Source organism: Lampetra planeri, chromosome 30, assembly GCF_965212315.1.
Source record: "Lampetra planeri chromosome 30, kcLamPlan1.2.h2, whole genome shotgun sequence".
Taxonomy (NCBI): domain Eukaryota; kingdom Metazoa; phylum Chordata; class Hyperoartia; order Petromyzontiformes; family Petromyzontidae; genus Lampetra; species Lampetra planeri.
In genome coordinates this window covers 5,290,710-5,311,148 of record NC_136136.1, presented here as the reverse complement: position 1 = coordinate 5,311,148, position 20,439 = coordinate 5,290,710, and the positions used below count along the sequence as shown (strand labels likewise).

Here is a 20,439-nt window from a genome sequence, read left to right as displayed (position 1 = left end):
TAAAAGGAAGCATTCTCCGAGGGGTGTCGTAAGACCGACCGGTGGAAGAGCCGTCATAAAATCCGACAATGTGGCTTTCGCAGGGCCCTCCCCATTGTGACAGGTGGCTCTGCCGTCTGGGTCAGTAACGATCGGCCAAAGAATCTGAATCATTATTTATCCTGGAAGGATTCCGATGAGCTATGAAGCTCTTTATCGCACACGTCCAGTCGCGGCGAGTCGGCAAGCGATATCCACAACAAACAATACAAAAGATGATGCACGAGCACAAGTTGCTATTAATGAATAAAGCCATCGCATTGCCCCCACGCCTGGATTTAAATAATCAGCTATGGCCAATCGACTGCTGGATGAAAGGCTTTCCTCCCCCACAAGCCGTCACCACTGCTGCAATGCGGCGCTCCCGCAATGCGGTAATCCACCTGGCGCTGGGATCTAATCGCCGTGAACAGTGCAGTGGGGGCGAGCACGCCGCTGCTTAGCGACCGCTCGCCAACCGGCGCAGCGGCCGCCCCTCAAGCCGGAGGGATCGCGGCGAGCGAACCCGCCGCTGTCTTGGGCTCGCGTGTCCACCCGTTAACAATGCGGCTCCCGGGGAGTGGAGGGGAGATAAAGGGAGAGGATGGGGGGGGGGCGTGAGGAGCCCGGGGGCGCTACTCGTCACCAATGGGAATTGACTAAACGTCGGCTCGTCAACGGGCCGCGCTCGGAGACGCGTCGACCTTGAAGCCGGCAGCAGGGGTCAGCCGCGGCGGGGAGAGGCCCTCCGCGATACGGAAATCCTTAGCGGAAGGATGCCCCATCCGATAAGAGGGAAGAGCCTCCCTATTTTGTACGGAGTGACACAACAACAAAAAAAACTGTTTAAAAAAATAAAACCCCGTTACGTATGCATTTTAAATCGTAATGCAGGGTAAAGGTGCAGACCTGCAACTGCTTGCTCACGCCACTGCTGGCGCAAAGTGCTTCACGAGAGGGAGCCCCCTCAACAGGGTATTTGGTCTACTCCTCCACGCTGCACGGATACTTTGGAAGAGGTGGGGAGTACCCACACTCCACCGTGTCACACGTGCCCCTGCTGATTGACTAACTGTGGCGAGCCCATTTTCACTGCTTGGTGGACAGCGGCGGGGTGGGCGGGGGGGTATTTAAGAAAAATTCCCCCATTGTTTCAACTGCCACGCCGGGAGATTGAGTGGAACCGGAGATCTCCGGATTGCAAGTCCCGTGTGATAACCATTACAACCACGGCAGCATCCCGAAGAAAGATAAACATGGTAATATTAATACAATTGTTTTTTACAACATATTATTTTTTAACTTCACCAGGGCTTTATCATTTAGCGGGAGTGCTGTCATCCGTAACACCGGGAGAACATCTGCTAGAGCGGCAGTAATTGTTGAGTGAGCCGGACGCTGCTGAAGAGACCCAGGATGGGCAAAACCGGAACAGAGATGGCATGCGTAGGACTTGTGGGAAGGAAAAATAAATCGTAATGACGTCTGCGAAACGCTTGCACTCTCACCAATTACATCTTTTCTGCAAAACACTCGACATTGGCAAGGAACGTGACCCGAGATTCTGTCCACGCGACGGGGAGCGAGGGAGAAAAGAAAAAGAACGATGCACAATTAACGTGAGCGGTAGACCGACGACGGGGGGGGCACTGGATGATGCTGGCGCTGGCCGTGGGCCATGGGATTCGAGCGATGCCCGACGCGCAGAGTGCGACGCTCAATCTCGGCCAGAGGCTTTTCATCACTCGCATTGACGCTTCCCCCCAGCGTGTCTGGGACAGCAAGGGATGACGACAATGGTTCACGACGATAGCGATGATAATAACAATGCCCCATGTGTTTATTTCAAGAAAACCTGAAATGTCCTGCATTGAGATGTTTGGGCCCTTTTTTAGAGAGCGCGCAACCCGCGCGCGATGACATCACAGAGCCACTTCGGAGTTCCCAATCAGTGACGTCTCATCTACACCAGGGATGCTGCACCAAACCAGCCTGCTCTGCTGCAGAGAAAACGCTCGTGGTATGGCGGTCGAACCGAAATTATTTACAATACTTACTGGAAATTTTCCAAATTAAGTGAAAAAGCTAAATTTAATTAAATACATATTTATGCACATCAGTGACTGGAGGATGTGGCACAAGATCGCGACGATCAGAGGCATTGGGGCTGCTCGTCGTCGTCTGCGACACGGAGTGGACCAAGTAGGCGCCGGTGAATGGACCGAGACCACCAACTCGCTACGCACGACAACCCCGATTCGCATGGGAGCTGAATTCCAGATGCAAACCTCGGCTTTCCATGTAGCCAGCTAAGCGTCCCGACCCCCGAGCCACGCGGCTACCTCCTGTTGTCCATAGTTTTAGACGCTAAGGGGCCTGCGATGGGGATGGAGGGGGGGGGCGCCGCATTTTGGCAGCACCTGCCATGATGCACGCATCTCGGATTGCGGTTAATCCTGGCAGGGGGTGGGGGGAATGCTGGGAGCAGGGGGCCGACGGCTCGGCTACTCATGCAGCAAGGGGTCTAAGGCGACACTCAAGCCCAAACCTGCACAGAATTTCAACCATGGTGGTGGCGTCAGATGGAATGCGACTCGGTGCTGCGTTGGATTCGCGTGGATCTGAATTCCCCTTTGAGCCGACACATTGGTCGAGGTGTGTATTCGGGTTGTAATCCTCAGGGTTTGCAGCATTTCTAGAAACCAAAATAAAAAAAAAAATCCGTGATGGGCAAGGTCGCGTGCGGTGGGGTAAAGTGTCGGTGCCAGATGGTGACGGGGAAGAGTCCAGGAATGGTTCGCCACTGATGGTTAACCATAGCTGGACATCAAACACAAGTCGACGGATTTGCACTCCAATCAGTTTTTGTATTGTTTTGTCGTTGTCGGTGGTTTCTCACCCATCTCCTACTGGACATCTGTGAAAAAGAGCTTCATAGCTTGTCAGGTTCCTCCAGTCCAAATAAAGATTCTGATTCTGGATTCACAGCACCGCGTGCTAATCGCCGCAACCACTCCGCTCGTATATGTCGGTACACGCGTTCGTGCCTATGCTGGCACACAGGTTACACGCGCGCTCGCTCCCCGGTGCATGCACGCGTAGCCCGAGTGAGCGACCAAGGCAGGATACATTGCGAGGATGACAGCCTCCAAGCACTTAATGGGCAGCGCCTCCCGCACCATGTCCCGTGCCAGGTCCATTAGCCTGCACGCAGCGGGGGGAGGGGGGCAGCAGGTGGGGGGGGGCACACATGCACCTGGCTGGATTAATTCACAGCCCCTTTGTCAATCCACTGCTGAATTAAAAACTCCCCATGCTATGTCAGTCTTGCGTGTTTGTTGACCATACTTAATCAAATACTTAGTGTGGTTTGGTGAAGAGAACGGTGGGGTTTGGGGGGCAGAGAGGTGAGAGGGTGAGGAAGCTAGGACCGGTTCAGATATCACTGCTGTATATTCCGGCTTGTACCGCACGTTCTTAGGCACGACGTTCCACCAACGTTAGCCGTGGCTGCGAATCAAGTTCAGGTCGCCGAGTTCATAACGAACTGTCCTGACCCACCACACTGCCACTCGTCCCCGGATGGTAAATAAGCAAACAATTCTCATAAATACATTTGTCCGATGCACAATTCGTCACGCGAACGTAAAAATCCATGTCAATCGATGAGCCCGTTAATCAAGGCAAGCCGAGTGGATGAGCCACCATTCGCGGCAGGCGCCCATCCAGAGCGGGTTGCGGGCGGCGGTGTTTCTTGTTTGTCAATGACGGCAGTGGTGAAGCATTTTCACACTCGGCCTACACAGGGTGCTTTGCCAGTTGGGTCAGAACTTGGGGCTGCTTTTGATGTAAAGAATGCAGTTCGCCTTTTCTTAAACATTCCAGCGAGCGAATGAAAACAGCTGCCGCCGCGTTGGCTTTGGTCGGCTGAGCACCGCTCTCGAACTTTAGAGCGGTGGCAAACCCAGATGCACATCTCGTAAAATTGTTTCCGCCGTAATATAGAGTTCACTCGTTTCGAGAAACAACGACGAAGAAAGTATCATTTAAGCTTTCTCCGCAAAACATTTGGGGCGGGACGGGTTGGCGCATCGGTTGCCGCGCCGCGCTACGAACTTGGACCACCCAAGTTTGACCCTGGCTATGGAGAACATCAGTGGGAAGTGATAATCAGAATTGGTCCTTCTGTCCGTACTGTTCCCTGCCCTCCCACTGTGAAGCACAGGTACAACAAAAAATCCTCATGACCAACATGATATGTGGAGGACTTTATCCACTGAAGGATTGTGAATGACTGGATTTAATTTTTTTTTATCTCAAAAATGGCCCATGGCATACAACAATCGTGCGGTAGGGTGGGGAGGGGGGAGATGGAGAGGGGGGAGTAACAGGGGCAGTCCACCACCCTTGCCGGGGAGACGCCTCTGGAGCTGAGTGCATTGACGATGATCGTTAGCCAGGTCTGGCGGCGAGCGAGCGGGCGAGGAGGAGGAACAGATTACTTACCCGGCGATGGGTCGATTTTTCCTGATTTCAAAGAACTGCGTTCCCGTGTGGTTGTATCTGAGAGCGGCGGACGTTAAGCGGGTTTCCTTGGCAAACTGAAACGGCGTCTCGAGCTTCTTTGTTCTCACATCCTAGACAAGATTTTACCTCGCAGGGAAACGACATCAGAAAGAAAATGAAATAACCGCCGCACATGCCGGCTTTCCGCTCACGTCTGGCAGGACAATGGACAATTCAATTAACGGACAATGGTTTTCAGTTGTTGTTGAATATTAAGACATCGTGTCCCATTTAACAGTCAATGACAATGCAATCGCTATTGAGACGGGTTCTCTCATAGCAAAGCGTTACTTCCCCCATATGTGTATTTCTTTGCACAGAAAGAGCAACTCTAAAGTCATCTTAATCGCCTTCAAGGAAGCTGCATCATCATCGGACATGGTCAATCCACTGCTAAACGAATGCCGCCCTGAACTACTATCACCATCCCCGACAGTCCCACGGATTTCAGCGCTCCATCTCGAGGGCGTCGTTTGCTTTTCTCGCTTCTTGGGAGTAAATCGCGTTACTTGCCGACGTGGTTTCCGTCACGTGGGGACCGAGTCACTGAGCCTCGGACGAAAGAGTGTAAAAAATTAGCTTGATTTCTTTTTTAAGGATGGACGATCAGCCACCGAGATAATCAACGCTCGGACAAACGAAAGCAATAACAATGCGCCGGGGCGCGCTCACGGACAGCAGGAAGGCATTCCCTCTAGTCTCATCATTTACGGGGAGTGTTGGATTGAAGGATAGAGCGGGCAGTTAGCTGGAGATGCAAGTCGATATAGGATACTGGAGGTCCATCATGTACTTCTGTATGGCTTTAAGGCGGTCCAGCATCGCCACGGCGGGCAGCAGCGTTGGCAGGGAAGGCACGGGCACCTGCGTGGCAAGAGGGCGAACGCACAAATTAATACCGTGGAAGAGACCGCAAAGGCCATGTTCTCATCCACTGCTGGATGAAGACCTCCCCCCCCAAGCCGTCGCCATCCCCCACGGCGCCGTGACCGCACGATCCACGTGAGCACGTCTCACCGCTCCGTCTACGCGTTGGGCGTTCCCTCGGGCGAGTCTCCTTCGTACTCTTAGTTCTTTCGGTAAAGTCACGTAGGTAAAAAATTAAATTAAAATTAATAAAAATAAAACAATAAAATCACGACGTTTCGGAGGCAACACAAGTCTCCGTCATTAGGTGGGACCGTCACAGCCAGATTTGCTGCATCAAGTGAGGGGGGAGTCTCCTTCGCTAAACGTGAACTTCGTTTTCCGTTTCAAGTTTTCAGTTAATTTTTTTTTATCTAACCATGTAGGAAGTCAAGAGATCAGGATAAGTCGAAGTTTCAAGAGTGACCTGGGGCATTGGTATGCCAGTCGGGGGGGGGGGGGGCGATGATTGCTGCTGTGTGTATAATCCTAATTGAATGGACCCTGACGCTGGCACACAATGGCATACTCTTGCGACTAACGTCAGGGGATCTTCAACATCCCTCGTGAAGCAGACGGTTATTATACGCCGCAGTATTGACCAACGTGACCGCTGGACCGAACCATGAACCTCTGCAACGAGCGCCCTGCCGCTGGGCCCCCTCTCGCTTTCATCCGAAACCGGCCACCAAATTCTGCGAGAGCGACGGCTTGCCCGTCTTGCAGAGGGAGAGTGTGCGAAGACAGAGCACGCGTGCGCCCGAGATTGATGAAGAAGGCTCGAACACACGCACACCTCTGATTAGCTACGGTTGGCTACGCACGGTGCGAAAGAAGTTCCACATACTGGAATGCATGCACTGTTGTTGCCCTCTCTGTATTTTTCCAAATTATTTCGGTGGGTCATCTGTAATTGTATCACCCTGTGTGAAACTGTACGCACAATTTGAATTTATAAAGCGGCTTAACGTGATCGCATTTGAAGCTGCTGTGCGTGCAGGAAAGCGTGCAAAGTATGAGAATGTGGGGGGACGAGGAGGGCATCCTTAATGTAATTGTGTGTTCGCTTTGTATGTGTCACACAATAGACATCCTTGCAAATAAGATGCTCCATCTCAAGGATGTATTCAGGGTGAAATATTTTACGTAAAAAAAAACATCTTTTTAATTGAAGGTGAAGTGGAGGTCATGGAAAGGAGGGTTTGGACAGATGGAAACTGATCAGTCATAGGCAGAGGAGAACAGGGAGGCACTAAGCCTGGACTGGAACAGCAATGAAGTCAACAGTGCAGAGGACCAGAAGGAGTTATAGGTTGTAGAAACAGCAGCAGAGGAGCAACATCACATTGAGTGGAGGAGGTTGACTGTAAAAGAGAGCATGTGGAAGGGAGTAGAGTGAGATGAGAAGTAGGAGAGTATGTGGAGGGAAATGTAATGATGTGAAAGGGGAGATGTAGAAGAGTGGATTGAAGGGAGGAAAGGAATATGAGAGGGAAGAGACATGAGGCTGCGTGGAGTGAGAGGGGAGAGGTGGACAGTCGTGAAGGCACGATGGGTGATGTTGGAGTTGAAGGGTGATTGGATCGGGAGCCAGTGGAGCGATTGGAGGACTGGGTGGGGGGTGATGTGCTCTCATTTATATATGCGAGCGAGGAATCTCGGGAGCGGGGATTCGGTTAACAAAAAAGAGGTCCATTATCATAAGAGCGGACGGATGCACAATCAAGGTCGCCTTGACCAGAAATAACATCAGCATCAGCATTTATTGCAGCCGGCGCACGGAGCTCGGGTTAACGAACTCGGCGCTTGAAGGGCGCGGACGACCGCTGGGAACGCGAGGCGTGCCGATCGCTGTCCGTGGTGCTTACTGAATTAGCGGCAGCGAGGCGGTGGGCCGCGATGCGATTAACGACGCACACGCTCCAGTGCGGCGGCGACGTCAGCAGCAGCAACGAGAATTGTTTTTTAAACAACTACAACCGCCATTCGCCACTAAGTGGCGGTGACGTCAACACGATGCTTGTGCCAGGCCAAGTGCACCTTGAGGCCACGTGAGGTGTCGAACGCCCGCTGGCAGGAGGTCACGGGGCAGACCCAGCAGGTGCCACGGGTCGACTGACTGAGATGACTGGCTGATGCACCACCTGTGCCCCCTACTGTGCCAACTTGCTGTGCTTTATCCACCCGGCGCTCCGCTCGTTGTTGTGAGCATCGCTCCTCCGCCCTCCGTTGTTGTTGGAGGGCGACTGCCTCCAACTGCCTAGTAGCGTCATTCACGAGCCTCCTCCACAGAGGCCGATCTTGACACCGCTGGTACCAGTCATTGGCAAGTCCACTCAACTCCACGTCCTCCTGTACCACATCACTCCATCTCTTCTCTAGCCCGTGCCGTGCCCGTTTAGCCCCCTCGAGCACACACACACACACTATTATCTACACTTGTAACTGTCTGCGAATTATATTCAGCAACATGTGTTAAAATTGTTAGAATATTAAATGATTATTTTTGGCTGCTACGCAGGAGCTCGTGGGTTCGATCCCGACCCGGACGACGCCTGTTGTATATTTGGAGTTTGTGTTTTCTCCCCGTGGTGGTCGCGTGGATTTTTTCTCCAGGCTTCTCCGGTTTTGCTCTGCACATTTCAAAACATGCGTTTCGTTTATTTGGCTACTCAGAAAAAAAATCCCCACACGTGTTACAAGCCACTTCGACGAGCCATCATGTGTGACCAGGTAGCCTCCTGCAAAAGAGCTATGCACCAGATATTTGATAATCAAGCCGCACTGCTGCCCTTGATGCTTTATGTTAACTATCTTGGTTTAGTTTCATCTTCTCTTCTGGTTGTGTTGAAGGGCAACTTGTATCACACCAGCCCGCAACTCATTTCCCGTGCTTAGGGAGATCTTCATCCAGCAGTGGATGATGGGCTGCGTTATAAACCCTTTACCATTCCGATGACGTGCGTTTGCATAATTGGGTTTTCTTCCGGAATCGGAAGTCAAAGGCCATGTGGGAGGGTTGTGTGGCACAGTTTGGCGCCATCTATCACAGAGTGCAGTCGTGTCGCTACAGTTCTCTGCGGTGAGCACAATGTCTTTAAATACGGCGGCGCTATGCCTCTAAATAAAATGTAACGCTAACAGCTTGCGCGTTCCAAGAGTCAGCGGTGAACGGGACACCCCACCCTGCAACTTGCAGATGTCTCGGAACGGGAAAGGGTTAACCAGCTGAGGAATGGGACGCATCTGGCAATCTGGGTCAGTCGTAATGAAATCAATTCACCTCCATTCAGTATCTCCATGTAACAATATCATTTTATTGTAGCGCGGTATTAACACTTCCCCTAGCTCAGGGGTCGGCAACCAAAATAACAAGAAGAGCCATTTCTTTCCAATTCGGTACAGAATTCAGTATTTCAAGAGCCGCAATGCATCTGAGTACATACTGTACATACGTACATATCGTCAAGAAGCAGCCCGTAAAGAGCCGCATGCGGCTCCGGAGCCGTAGGTTGCCGACCCCTGCCCTAGCTAATGTTAAGCAGCAGCAGCATTGGTCTAAAGCAAGTGAACTCTAGATTCTGGGTCTGATCAGCAGGGTCAGGGCTTTTCTAAACAAATGCTGTTGTTGTACCAGATGTTATTGGTAAGAGCACTCCCTCTTATTGATGGGAGCCTGTCAATGCAAGACATGTGGTTTAGTACGGGAGTAGACTTGCAATATTTGTCGTATCATCTTTGTACGGTATAATTGCATACATTTTACGTTAATTGATTCACCAAAGCTACAATTTATGTTATTTTTTTGCGGCCTCTCATATCTTCAAAAAATAGCCAGGCACGCACCTGCAATCCAACACTCTGGAGGCAAGGATTGGTGGATCATGGTGAGATTTTCGACATTTTCAAAAAAGACGATAGTTCAGCAAGTTCGTTTACGAACCTATCTCTGCACACCTCTTGAGGGCCACCCCCTCCACATATGCGTGGAATTGGACAATCATCTCAATGTAGTGGGACACTGCTGAGAAAAGTGTCTTCAGGCGAGTTGAGGCCTTCCTGAATCAAATGGAATAATTACAATCTTTACCAGCAAAGGATTATATCACTTACAGTCATGCAAAAAAATATTTGTCATCGTCAACTCCAATATTATTTATAATTATAAAAAAGTCATATTCATCGTCATCGTCATCAATGCAGAACAGCCCCTGAAGAAGTGCCCGATTTGTGACGTTATCGTTATTAAAAAATTATGAAGCAAATATTTACAAAGCGCACGTTTAAAAAGAACACCGAGACTCGGTGTCTCGGTGTCTCCGCCATGTACCCATGCCACCCCCTCCCCACGGAGCTCGTCCTGGCTCTCGGCTAGCACACACGGACCACGCTTCACCACACACACGCCACATCGCGACACTTGGCAATCGTGCGATCCACTGACAGGACTTGGCCAAAGACCAACTTGCGATCGCCGACAATTTATATTACCAACTGCGGGGGCCTCTGCTGAGCGACTGCGAATATATATTTATTAAAAAAAACACACAATGTCCGGTTGTTTTTCTTCCCATTAATACATTTTCCGGTTTTATTTTAAACCGGCGGTGGCGGCGGCGGCAGCAGCGGCGGCAGCAAGATGCGCTTGAGGATGGCATTAGTGCGCGGTCAGCTGCAGAATTTAGCAAACGGTTGTTGCAGGATAATTGTGTCCTTGGATTCTGAGTCTGTCGTGCTCCTAAGCATTATCCACACGTGCCCCCCCCCCCCCCATCGATTCACAGCGCCCGCCCCTAACTCAACTCTGACCCTCCCCACCGCATCCCCCCCACAATCGCTACCCCCCCCCCCCACTCTATCCTCGCCCAAGGATGGGTAGTGACGTCGTCCTTGCGTCTTAGTGCCCAGACTAGTCATTCCTTCACTATGAGATCTCTTTTACCAGTGGCAAAATATAGTAGTAGGTTTTTACCCTTTTAAACTGGTACAAAACTGACACCTTTATTCAAGGAAACATGATTCCTTGAATAAAGTTGTTAGTTTTGTACCAGTTTAAAAGGGTAACATGATTCCTTGAATAAAGGTGTCAGTTTTGTACCAGTTTAAAAGGGTTAAAACCTACTACTATAGTCATTCCTTATTGTCGTGCTCCAGTTTATATCACCATAGGTCCCACTGTTTTTGGCACCGCTTAATTGTTTTTAGCGTGAAAGCAGAAGGATGGAAAAGCCTACGCGTGGGACTACACTGAGAATCTTTTTTGGCAGCCACTGGAGCTCTGCATGTTTAAATCTAGATTGAAAACTCATTTCTTTAGAACTGATTTTTGGGTTTAGTTTGTTGTCCTTCCCCCGCACCTACGATTAGCGCGGTTGGCGAAAGAAATTCAACATACAAACAGGTAGAGGAGAGTGTGGGTCAGACACTGCATTTTGGAGACATCGCATTGACTGTGCGCTTGGGCAGGACACGTCATGAGATGAGATGATGGCTGATGGTCAAGACGAACAACAGAGTAGCAACCAAACGACAGAACATGCACTGAGGGGACATTCACCGCGGAAACGCAGCGATGGAATGTACCTCCTGTGCAGGTGCTAGATGGGTTGTTGACAGTCGAGAGACCTTGTAAAAAAAGGTGTCAGTTTTGTTGCCAGATAGAAGGGTAAAAACCAATTATCATATTTTTTACTGGCAAATGAGGTTCCAATGGTGTAAATGCTTACCCCGAGCTCTCATACTCTGATGGTGCATTGTCTTTGAGTTGTGCGCCTTTTGGCGTCATCTGGTCCAACCCATGTGAGACTAGGCTCTAGGGAAAGCTGTCTCGGGTGTGGACCAATCAACTTCAAGGACAGTGCATACATTATCAGAGTTATGTTTTTTGTTTGCATTCCGACTGCAGGTATTGTGGTCTATGCAAACATGACTCCTTGTAAAAAAGGTGTCAGTTTTGTTGCCAGATAAAAGGGTAAAAAAACAATTATCAGTCGAGAGACCATGTCAGTTGGCAATCGAGAAGCGTCTTTGGTTACCGAAATGATCGTGTGTTGCTCTTGCCCCCAAAGTTGTTTAATAAAGACTCGAATTGTTTAAATACGGATCAGTTACCGTTACTTACTTACTTATCTATCCATTGTTACTAGACCATCCTGAGTGTAATCACCTTCGACCACTTAATTAGCAAGGTGCCGGGGGAAGAAGGAAAAATAGACGACACTTTCTCGACTGTCTTGCGAGACCACAGCAATGCCATGGGGAGGCCTTTATCCAGCAGTGGATAGATCAAGGCTGGTGATGATGATGAATATCACGAGTCCAATTCATATTTTGTTGGCTAGCATCCCTCTATGCATTATACATTTTTGGCAAAAGCGTACCAACATGCTCTCCATTGGAAAGGGGTCCCGCATCTCTGATGAGCACGGTTGGCTGCGTACGGCGCGAAATAAGTTAAATGTACACACATACAAAGGCAAAGATCCCCCGTATAGCCTCAACAGACTGTAGGGGCAAGTGCTGTTAGCGAGCACCTATGAAGGCCGGAACGGTACACGAGGGGGTGGGTGGGTGGCCAGCACCTCACCCGACCGCCTTTGTCTCCCTAGTGGCGATGTTTACACACCGCACCAGGTACACATTTGAGGCTGAGTCGACCCAGGAGGAGGCCCAGGACCAGTTTAGATAATCATCACCGATGTTGGTCGTGAGCGGGAATCGAACCGGGGTCGCTGGATTCGTAGCGCAGCGTGCTAACCTCTACACTACCGCTCCCCACACACACACACAAAGACGTACGTGCACCGCTGTGATTATTTCGCCCGTTTGTCCGAATGCCTTGAAGGGACTCGGGAACCCTGAGCCTCACAACACCACCGCCGTCACTCTCCACAGGTCAGCTCAGCCAGGCGCGGAAATCCAGATTTGTCTTGGCCCTAGGGGCCCAAAACAAAACAAGCTGTCTGGCTGAGCGCTGACCTCATCTCGAGAGGGATTACGTTGAACATTTTATTTGCACTGGGCATAAAGTGTGCCCGCCGCCGATGTGTGTCACACCGTGAAATACGCCTCAGCCCGACCAGAGGTCGCTTGAAGGGATCTCAGAGGTAGCTCTACGTACGTGCTGTACGTACGTGCTGTACGTACGTGCTGTACGTACGTGCTGTACGTACGTGCTGTACGTACGTGCTGTACGTACGTGCTGTACGTACCTGCTGTACGTACGTGCTGTACGTACGTGCTGTATGTACGTGCTGTTCGTACGTGCTGTACGTTGAACTTCTGTCGCACCGTACGTAGCCAGCCGTGCCAATCGGAGGTGCGGAGGAAGGACGACAAACTAAATCCCACACTGGGCTGGCCACGGGGGGTGGGGGCTGGCTTGACCATACTTCACCACGTTGACGAAGGGGAGGGAGGCCCCAGGTCCGGCTCAGATATCATTCCACATATCAACAATCGATGATAGTTTTTATTTTATACCCAGCTTTCGAATATGGTGGGCGGACGTATCACCTCCAGTGACTGCAGTGGTCGCGCGAACCGATTACCTACGTGTATGGATCGATAATATCGGTGGTTCGATTCTTGATTCAATGCACGTATGATATCAACTTGCGGGGGTGGGGGGGGGCATCTCTAACAGCAAGGGTCGCCATAGGTCTCCGAGAGATCCGAGTGCGTGCTCTATTTTGTCTCACACAAGGTGAAATTTTGGGCGAAGATTAAAGCGAGAAAACCCCAGCGTGGCATCCAACGTACGCCGCTGCGAGGTACCAGCATGGATGCAGTGTGCGTGCCATGCGGTGGGCAACAGAGGGGCACTGCAGAAACGTCCACTGCTGTACTGTGAGTCTATGTCTCAGCCTTCACTGGTGCACACTGACCAGTGTGGTGAAGTATGTCCAAATAGCCCACAAGACCCGCATAGCGTGGGGAGGCCCTCATCCAGCAGTGGATCATCCAAAAAAGCCTCCAGTCAACCTCCTCCACTCAGCCGCACCGCCGTCTGTCGATCCGCTGCTGCATGGAGGCATCGCCCACACCACGTCAGTGATGGGGCCTTGTGTGGGACCATACTTCACCATGCTGGCAGAGGTCGCAACCGGGTACCCGATACCCGTACCCTACCCGATACCCGGCTACCCGTACCCAGCTGGGTACGGGTACGGGTACCCGTTTGCGACCCTGGTGCGGCCGGGTACGGGTACGGGTAGGCCGTGAGTCACTGGTGAGTAACTGTTTGTCACTCATTTCCCAACGTCTTGTCTCTTCTCACAATTCAAGTTCCTAGAATCAACCCACCCGCGCCTGCAACATGGCTTCATCCCAGAGGTCGCAATCGGGTACCCGATACCCGTACCCTACCCGTACCAGGCCGGGTACGGGTACGGGTAGGGTGCGACCCTAGTGCAGCCGGGTACAGGTATGGGTAAGGAATCAAAACCCGTTTGCGACCTCTGCATGCTGGTCATTGTGAGTCGGAAAAGTTGGGGAGAGGCCAGCGCTGATTTTAATACGGGGCGATGAAATTGGCTCGTGGTGTGTGGGAGGAGATGGCGACGGCTGAGCGACGCTTTCATCCAGCAGTAGATAGCTCATGGCTGACAATGATTATTACGAGTGGTGGCGTAATACATAAAACAGAGACAAACACACGACTCTTAGTGAGCACCTATGAAGGCTGGCACAGCGCATGAAGGAGATGGGTTTGCCAACACCACACCCGACCGCCTTTGTATCCCCAGTGCTCATGTCTACACATCGACGTTGGTACTGGTTTAAGGCTGAGTCGATCGGGGGGAGGCCCAGGACTGTTCAGATACATGTCAGCGGTGTTGGCAGTGAGCGGGATTGAACAAGGTTCACCCGGTGCACTACGGGTAAGCGCGACACCACTGTTCCCCACACGTTGGCAAACAAAGGCAAAGACTCCTTGTGTAGCCTACATGGGCTGTTGGGGCAAGTGCAGTTAGCGAGCACCTAGGAAGGCCAACATAGCACAAGAGGGGGGGGGGTGTGGCGAGCACCACGCCCGGCCGCCTTTGTCTCCCCAGTGCTGATGTTTACACACCGCACCAGGTACTCATTTGAGGCTGAGTCGACCTAGGGGAGGCGGGTTCGTAGCACAGCACGCTAACCTGCTACACTACCGCTCCCCACACTATAGCAAACAAAGACAAATAAAAAGACAAAGATCTCCCGTGTAGCCTTAACAGACTGTTAGGGCAAGTGCTGTTAGCGAGCACCTATGAAGGCCGGCACAGCACACGAGGGGGTGGGTCTCCAGCACCACGCCGGCCCGCCTTAAGCTCTCTCCTGGCAATGTTTAAACACCGCACCAGGTACAATAGAAAACACACATACACACACAGACACACACACACAGACACACAGCTTCACAATCTCTCAGGCATTGCACTGGCAAGTAGTGTTCGAAGGAAAGGCTCAAAGTACAAACACCCTGCTCTAGTTTAGCATTGTTATTGGAAACATGGCCATTTGCAGGGTCCCTCAATCATGAGCTCTTGCTTCATGGTTGTGATTTGCGCTCGCTTTGCCAGGAAGGCCTCACCGAGCCTCAAGGCTCCTTTTCAGGAGGATCCTGCCAGGTTTTTTTTCCCACAGGAGGCGGCGATGTTGCTGCTGCTGCTGCTGTTGTGTGTACTCCCAATTGATTTATGTTCCCTTGAATGCCACACTATGTTGTCGTTGCGTTTTGCTTTGGTCATTGTGGTGACCGAGGTCACGCTTGCAACTCAGACTCCTTACCCTCGTCTCCTTACGCGTTCTCACCACCTGGTTAAACAAAGTCAACTTGAAACTTGCAGGTAATTTCACAGCGTTGCAATGTTTGGCCAATATCCAATAACATTGTAACGATCTTGTTTTTAGCTATGACCCAGAGGACTCAGAGGAAAGCCACGCAGAGGACGGGGCATCATACAAACTGCACGCGGAAGTCGGAAAATGAACCCCGGGACGTTTTGCTGTGAGGCACGAGCGTTTACCACTGCGCTTACCTGCCGTCCGAACGAAATAAATAAAAACACACGATACATTCGTCAATAACGCTACCTTGAAAGTAAACACATATGTAGGTAGTCCCCGACTTACGATGGAGATTCGTTACGACGACCCCATCGTAAGTCGAAAATATCGTTAGTCGAAAATGGCCTAGCCTACCCAGGAGTCCTAAAGAATGGTGATAATTTAGCAAAACAGAGCAATTTACAGTACCGTACTGTATAAACTATATGCGTACAGTACATCCCGGCAGCGTCCCAACGTACAGCATCGCACCTCGTACGCTGCTGCGTTTGCCTGCCGCGTGAAATGTAAAATGTTTAACAATTTTGTCGTATCGATATCGCCATCGTAAGATCGAAATATCGTAAGTCGGACCATCGTAAGTCGGGGACTACCTGCACTGTGGTCTTGATTTGAAGCTTTCGTGACTGCAGGAATCAACACTCTCTGGTTCTTTCGGTAAAGTCGGTCTTCAGTTGAAGTTGAAGACGGACGCTTGTGTTGCACACCAAAACGTCGTGTTTTCTTTTGTTATTTTTTCTATCTACGTGACAACACCGAAAGAACCAGAGAGTATACATACATATAATCGGTGACGTTGCAGGCAATGTGGTTCATTGTTAATCTTAGAACATAAAACGAGAAGGGCCGTTGCCCGAAGTTTTGCATTGCAGGGCTATTGACGAAGATGTTGAGCTTTTGTTGTTCTTGTTGTTAACTGTGCCTGTGTACCATTGCCAATGCGGCGGCGGCAGCAGCAGCAGCATCCCCAACTAATGTGCCACCCTTAATTGGCCGGTTCTGCGCAATTGCTTCTTAATAATAGATGGGACAACACAGCAGGACACGTCCCACACAATCCGGCAATCTTGCAGTCACCATTTCGAAGTCACCCTAATGATACGTACGGGGCATAACATTTGAAAGGTAATTGTAGGTTTAGAAAATATGGCTTATTTATGGCATGCAGTTGACACGGACACAAAATTACATGCATCGTCGTCGACCCAGCATGGATGAAAGCGTCAGTTCGTATGCGTGCGTCCGACAACCATGTGTTTTAAGAGAATGTCTCACGTCACAAGAACGGTGGTCTAATCAAAATTAACTATCACAGTTACAGTCAAGGCCACTTCACGGTTGCACGCATGAGTATTACCCACAAATTACTCCGTTGGGATCGTACACCGTGGCAATCGTTGCCCCCTACGGACAGGCTAATGCCCCGGGTCACTCTTGCAAAAGAGACTATTCCTGGCCTCTAAAGCTCTCACCTTTTCAAATACAAAAAAACTTGACCCCGATCTTTACAGCGTCTGAAACGTACAACCTGCAATCGTGGAATTACGAGGTGCCATGACCAAAATGGCCGTTTGAATAATGACCACAACAAAACTCCAAAAACGCAAATAATATTACCCAAGCATTTCATATACCTAGGCAATAATTAGATTCGTTAAAACTTGTAGCTATCAACTTTGACATCACCCCCGAATGACTGCGAAAGTCACAAAGGGCGACGAGGATAGTTCCTCGTCACCCTTTGTAACTTACGAGCGAAAGGCCCCCAGAAGCAGCCATCACAGAGCCACCTCTGAGATCTCGAGTGACCTCAGGGCCAGACGTGATGGGGCACCACTTTCCCACCTTGCTCCTCCACACAGATTAACGCTCGCCGCACGACAGTCGATCTGATACATTTAATTCTCAAGAGATGGACTTTAATCGCTTTATGAAGTACAGAACCAAATTTATTGCAATGTGGGGGGCGTATTGCCACTTTCTGACCAGCCCATAGTGGACATCTGTGAAAAACAGCTCCGAAGCTCATCGGATTTCTCCAGTCTAAATAAAGATTCAGATTCTGGTATTTCCTGTGCAGTCATTGCCGATCAGGCTGGGACCATCGGCTCGATACACTTGAGAGCCCGGATTAATCACGGGTGAATGAAACTTGGATTTGCACCCAGGGTCTCACACGGTGAAGGTTCAGTGCTCTGACTTCTAAGTCACTTGGCCACCATGACTTTGAAACTCAAGAGTCCCGTAATGAGCCTCTTTGAACAATGATCAACATGCAACTGGCATTCGTAAATCAATGATGACCGACCGCGCCCCTGGTTTACAAAACTCAAAGCATCAACGATGAACGTTGCATCAGCCCTGTCACTCTCACAATTAGCTTAATTAGATTGATCCATTACCACGTGGAAATTCGGCATAATTTAAATGACAAAAACCATCAAAGGAATTACTATAGACTATCAATATGTCGCTGATCGCACCATCACATTACCTCGTGCCATGGCGGTGAGATGTTAACTACCTCGCCTGGTATGAACGACGTCGTGGGTTCAATTCCGACCCTGACGCCTGTTGTATATTTGGAGTTTGCATGTTCTCCCCGTGGTTGCGTGGAATTTTTCTCCGGGTCCTCCGGTTTTTCCCTCCACATTTAGACTCAACATGCATTTATCATATTTGGCTGCTATACATTTTCACGTAATAAGCCACTTTATTGAGCAAGCATTTGTGGCCAGTGGGTGGGCCTTACCTAGTAGCCAACTCGATTAACGCCTCAAAGCACTTACAAGCTCCTCAGTACATCACTGACCCAACTGCCCCATCACTGACACCTCCAAACACCGACCCCATCATCACAAGATCAACTCAATCAACATGTCACTGACAGGCTCTGCGATCCTTCTCTGAATGTGTGTCCCATCATCGAAACCTCCTTAATCGCTATCCGCAACAAAACACCGTCACTGTGTCTCACAAACAAATCCATTCCATCCGCACCACCAACTCCATCAACGTCACAAATTCTGCCACCACCACCCACCCAATCACCACCAACCCCATAACCGACCACCCAACAAAGCCCCTCAATCACCCACATCATCGACCTCTCCATCTCACTCACCCACCCACCCACCTGATCACCTCCTTCACCCATCCACCCATCCACACATCACCAATCTCGCCATTCCAGCTGCGACCTCTGAGTGTCACTCACCCCTCACCAAACGTTCCCCACGTAGCATTTAACAGACTCTTAGGGAAAGTGCTGTGAGCGAACACCTATGAAGGACGGCACAGCACACAAAAAGTTTGATGGCCAATACCACGCCCGGCCGCCTTTGTCTCCCCAGAGGCGATATTTACACACCACCCAGGTGCTCATTTGAGGCCGAGTCGACCTAGGCGAGGCCCAAGACGGGTTCAAATAATCGTCACTGTTGTTGGCCGTGAGCGTGCAGCGCGCTAACCGCTACACTACCGCTCCCCTACACGCACCCAGGTGACCCCCCCCCCACCTCAACACACCTTGGGTAGCTCTGTGCACTGCCGTATGCTCCGAACCATCTCCTTGCCTCCGGGATGGACCCGGCCCACGTGGCTCCACATGCGCTCCCACGTGCTCTTGTCCAGTGGGATGCCGCTCCTGTTCACGTAGAAGAGGGACCCGCCACCCACTCCCTCCCTACTGTTGTCATCCTCGTCCCCAGAAGCGCTCATTCCTTCCTCGGCTGGGCCAGGTCGACGAGTTGCCACCACCTCCTCCACCACCACGACCACCTCCTCCTCCTCCTCCATCACCGCCCGCTCCTGCTGTGGAGCTGCAGACACGTCCGCTTTAGAGGGGACCGCAGATCGATCTCTGGCTCCTGGCATCGTTGCTGGTGCCGCTTTTGCCCTGTTTGCCCGTGTTGCCTGTCGTTGTATGTCTGCGTGTATCGTTGTGTATGGGTGCCTGTGCGTGTCCGTCTGTCTTTGTGTCTCTGTATATGTAATGTATCTATCTGTGTGGGTCTCTGTCGGTGTCCGCTTGCCTTTGTGTGTGTCTGTGCGTCTGTTTCTGGTTGCCAGTGTCTTAAGTGCCTCCTGTGTCTGTCAGTGTGTATCCGACCAGGGTCTTGGTGGTTTGTCTTTCTGTGCTTCTCGGTGTCCGTCTGCGAGTCTGGATTTCTCTTTGTCAACTTAATTTCTGGGAGGAGGAGTGAGAGGAGGAGGAGGTCTCTGTGTCTTGCACCTCCCACGACGTCCCAGGCCCGTCCCTCTGTGTGTTGTGTGTTTGTCGAATTTGTGTGTACGTGTTGTGTGTGTGTGTGTTGAGTTTGTGTATATGTACTCTTAGTTTTTTCGGTAAAGTCACGTAGGTAAAAAATGAAATTAAAATTAATAAAAATAAAAAAAAATCAGGTGGGACCGTCACAGCTGGCTGTGACGGTCCCACCTGATGACGGAGACTTGTGTTGCCTCCGAAACGTCGTGATTTTTTATTATTTTATTTTTATTAATTTAAATTTAAATTTTTACCTAAGTGACTTTACCGAAAAAACTAAGAGTATGAATCCTTGCAGTCACGAAAGCTTCAAATCTAGAATGTGTGTATATGTGTTGTGTCTGTGTGTTTTATTGTGAGATGTATATTGAGTGTGTTTGTGTTATCTGTGGTTGAGTGTGGCCGTTAAGTGTGTTATGTGTGTTCGCGTGTGTGTGTTGTGTTCTCTGTGTTAAGTGTAGTATGTGTGTTGAGGGTTTGATGTGTGTTTAGTGTGTTGAGTGTGTGGTGTGTACTATACTGAGTATTTTTGTGTTCTTTGTGTTGAGTGTGTTGAGTGTGTGCATTGAGTGTGTGGTGTCTGTTGTGTGTGTGCATTGAGTGTATGATGTGTATTGAGTGGTTTTTTGTGTTGTCTGTGTGTGTTGAGTGTGTGTGATGTGTGTGTCGAGTGTGTGTGTTTTGAGTGTGTTTGTTGTCTGTGTTGAGTGTGTGTGATGGTGAGTGTCTGTGTTGAGTGTGTGTGTTGAGTATGTGTGTTGAGTGTGTGTGTTGAGTGTGTGTGGTGAGTGTGTGGTGAGTGTGTGGTGAGTGTGTGTGTGGTGAGTGTGTGTGTGATGGTGAGTGTGTGT

The 20,439-nt window shown here is 50.3% G+C and overlaps 1 protein-coding gene across 1 annotated transcript in view; it reads right to left on the bottom strand.

Moving 5' to 3' along the window:
• The window catches only part of LOC144728833 (tubulinyl-Tyr carboxypeptidase 1-like), a 29,054-nt gene that overhangs the window by 7,408 nt on the left and 1,207 nt on the right, over positions 1 to 20,439 (bottom strand). Inside the window, exons 2-5 of the mRNA XM_078608517.1 lie at positions 18,850 to 19,142; positions 5,360 to 5,448; positions 4,525 to 4,581; positions 3,148 to 3,222 (exon numbers count right to left, since the gene is read on the bottom strand). Coding sequence (XP_078464643.1) covers positions 3,148 to 3,222; positions 4,525 to 4,581; positions 5,360 to 5,448; positions 18,850 to 19,142 — 514 coding nt within the window. The remainder of the gene's footprint in view (positions 1 to 3,147; positions 3,223 to 4,524; positions 4,582 to 5,359; positions 5,449 to 18,849; positions 19,143 to 20,439) is intronic.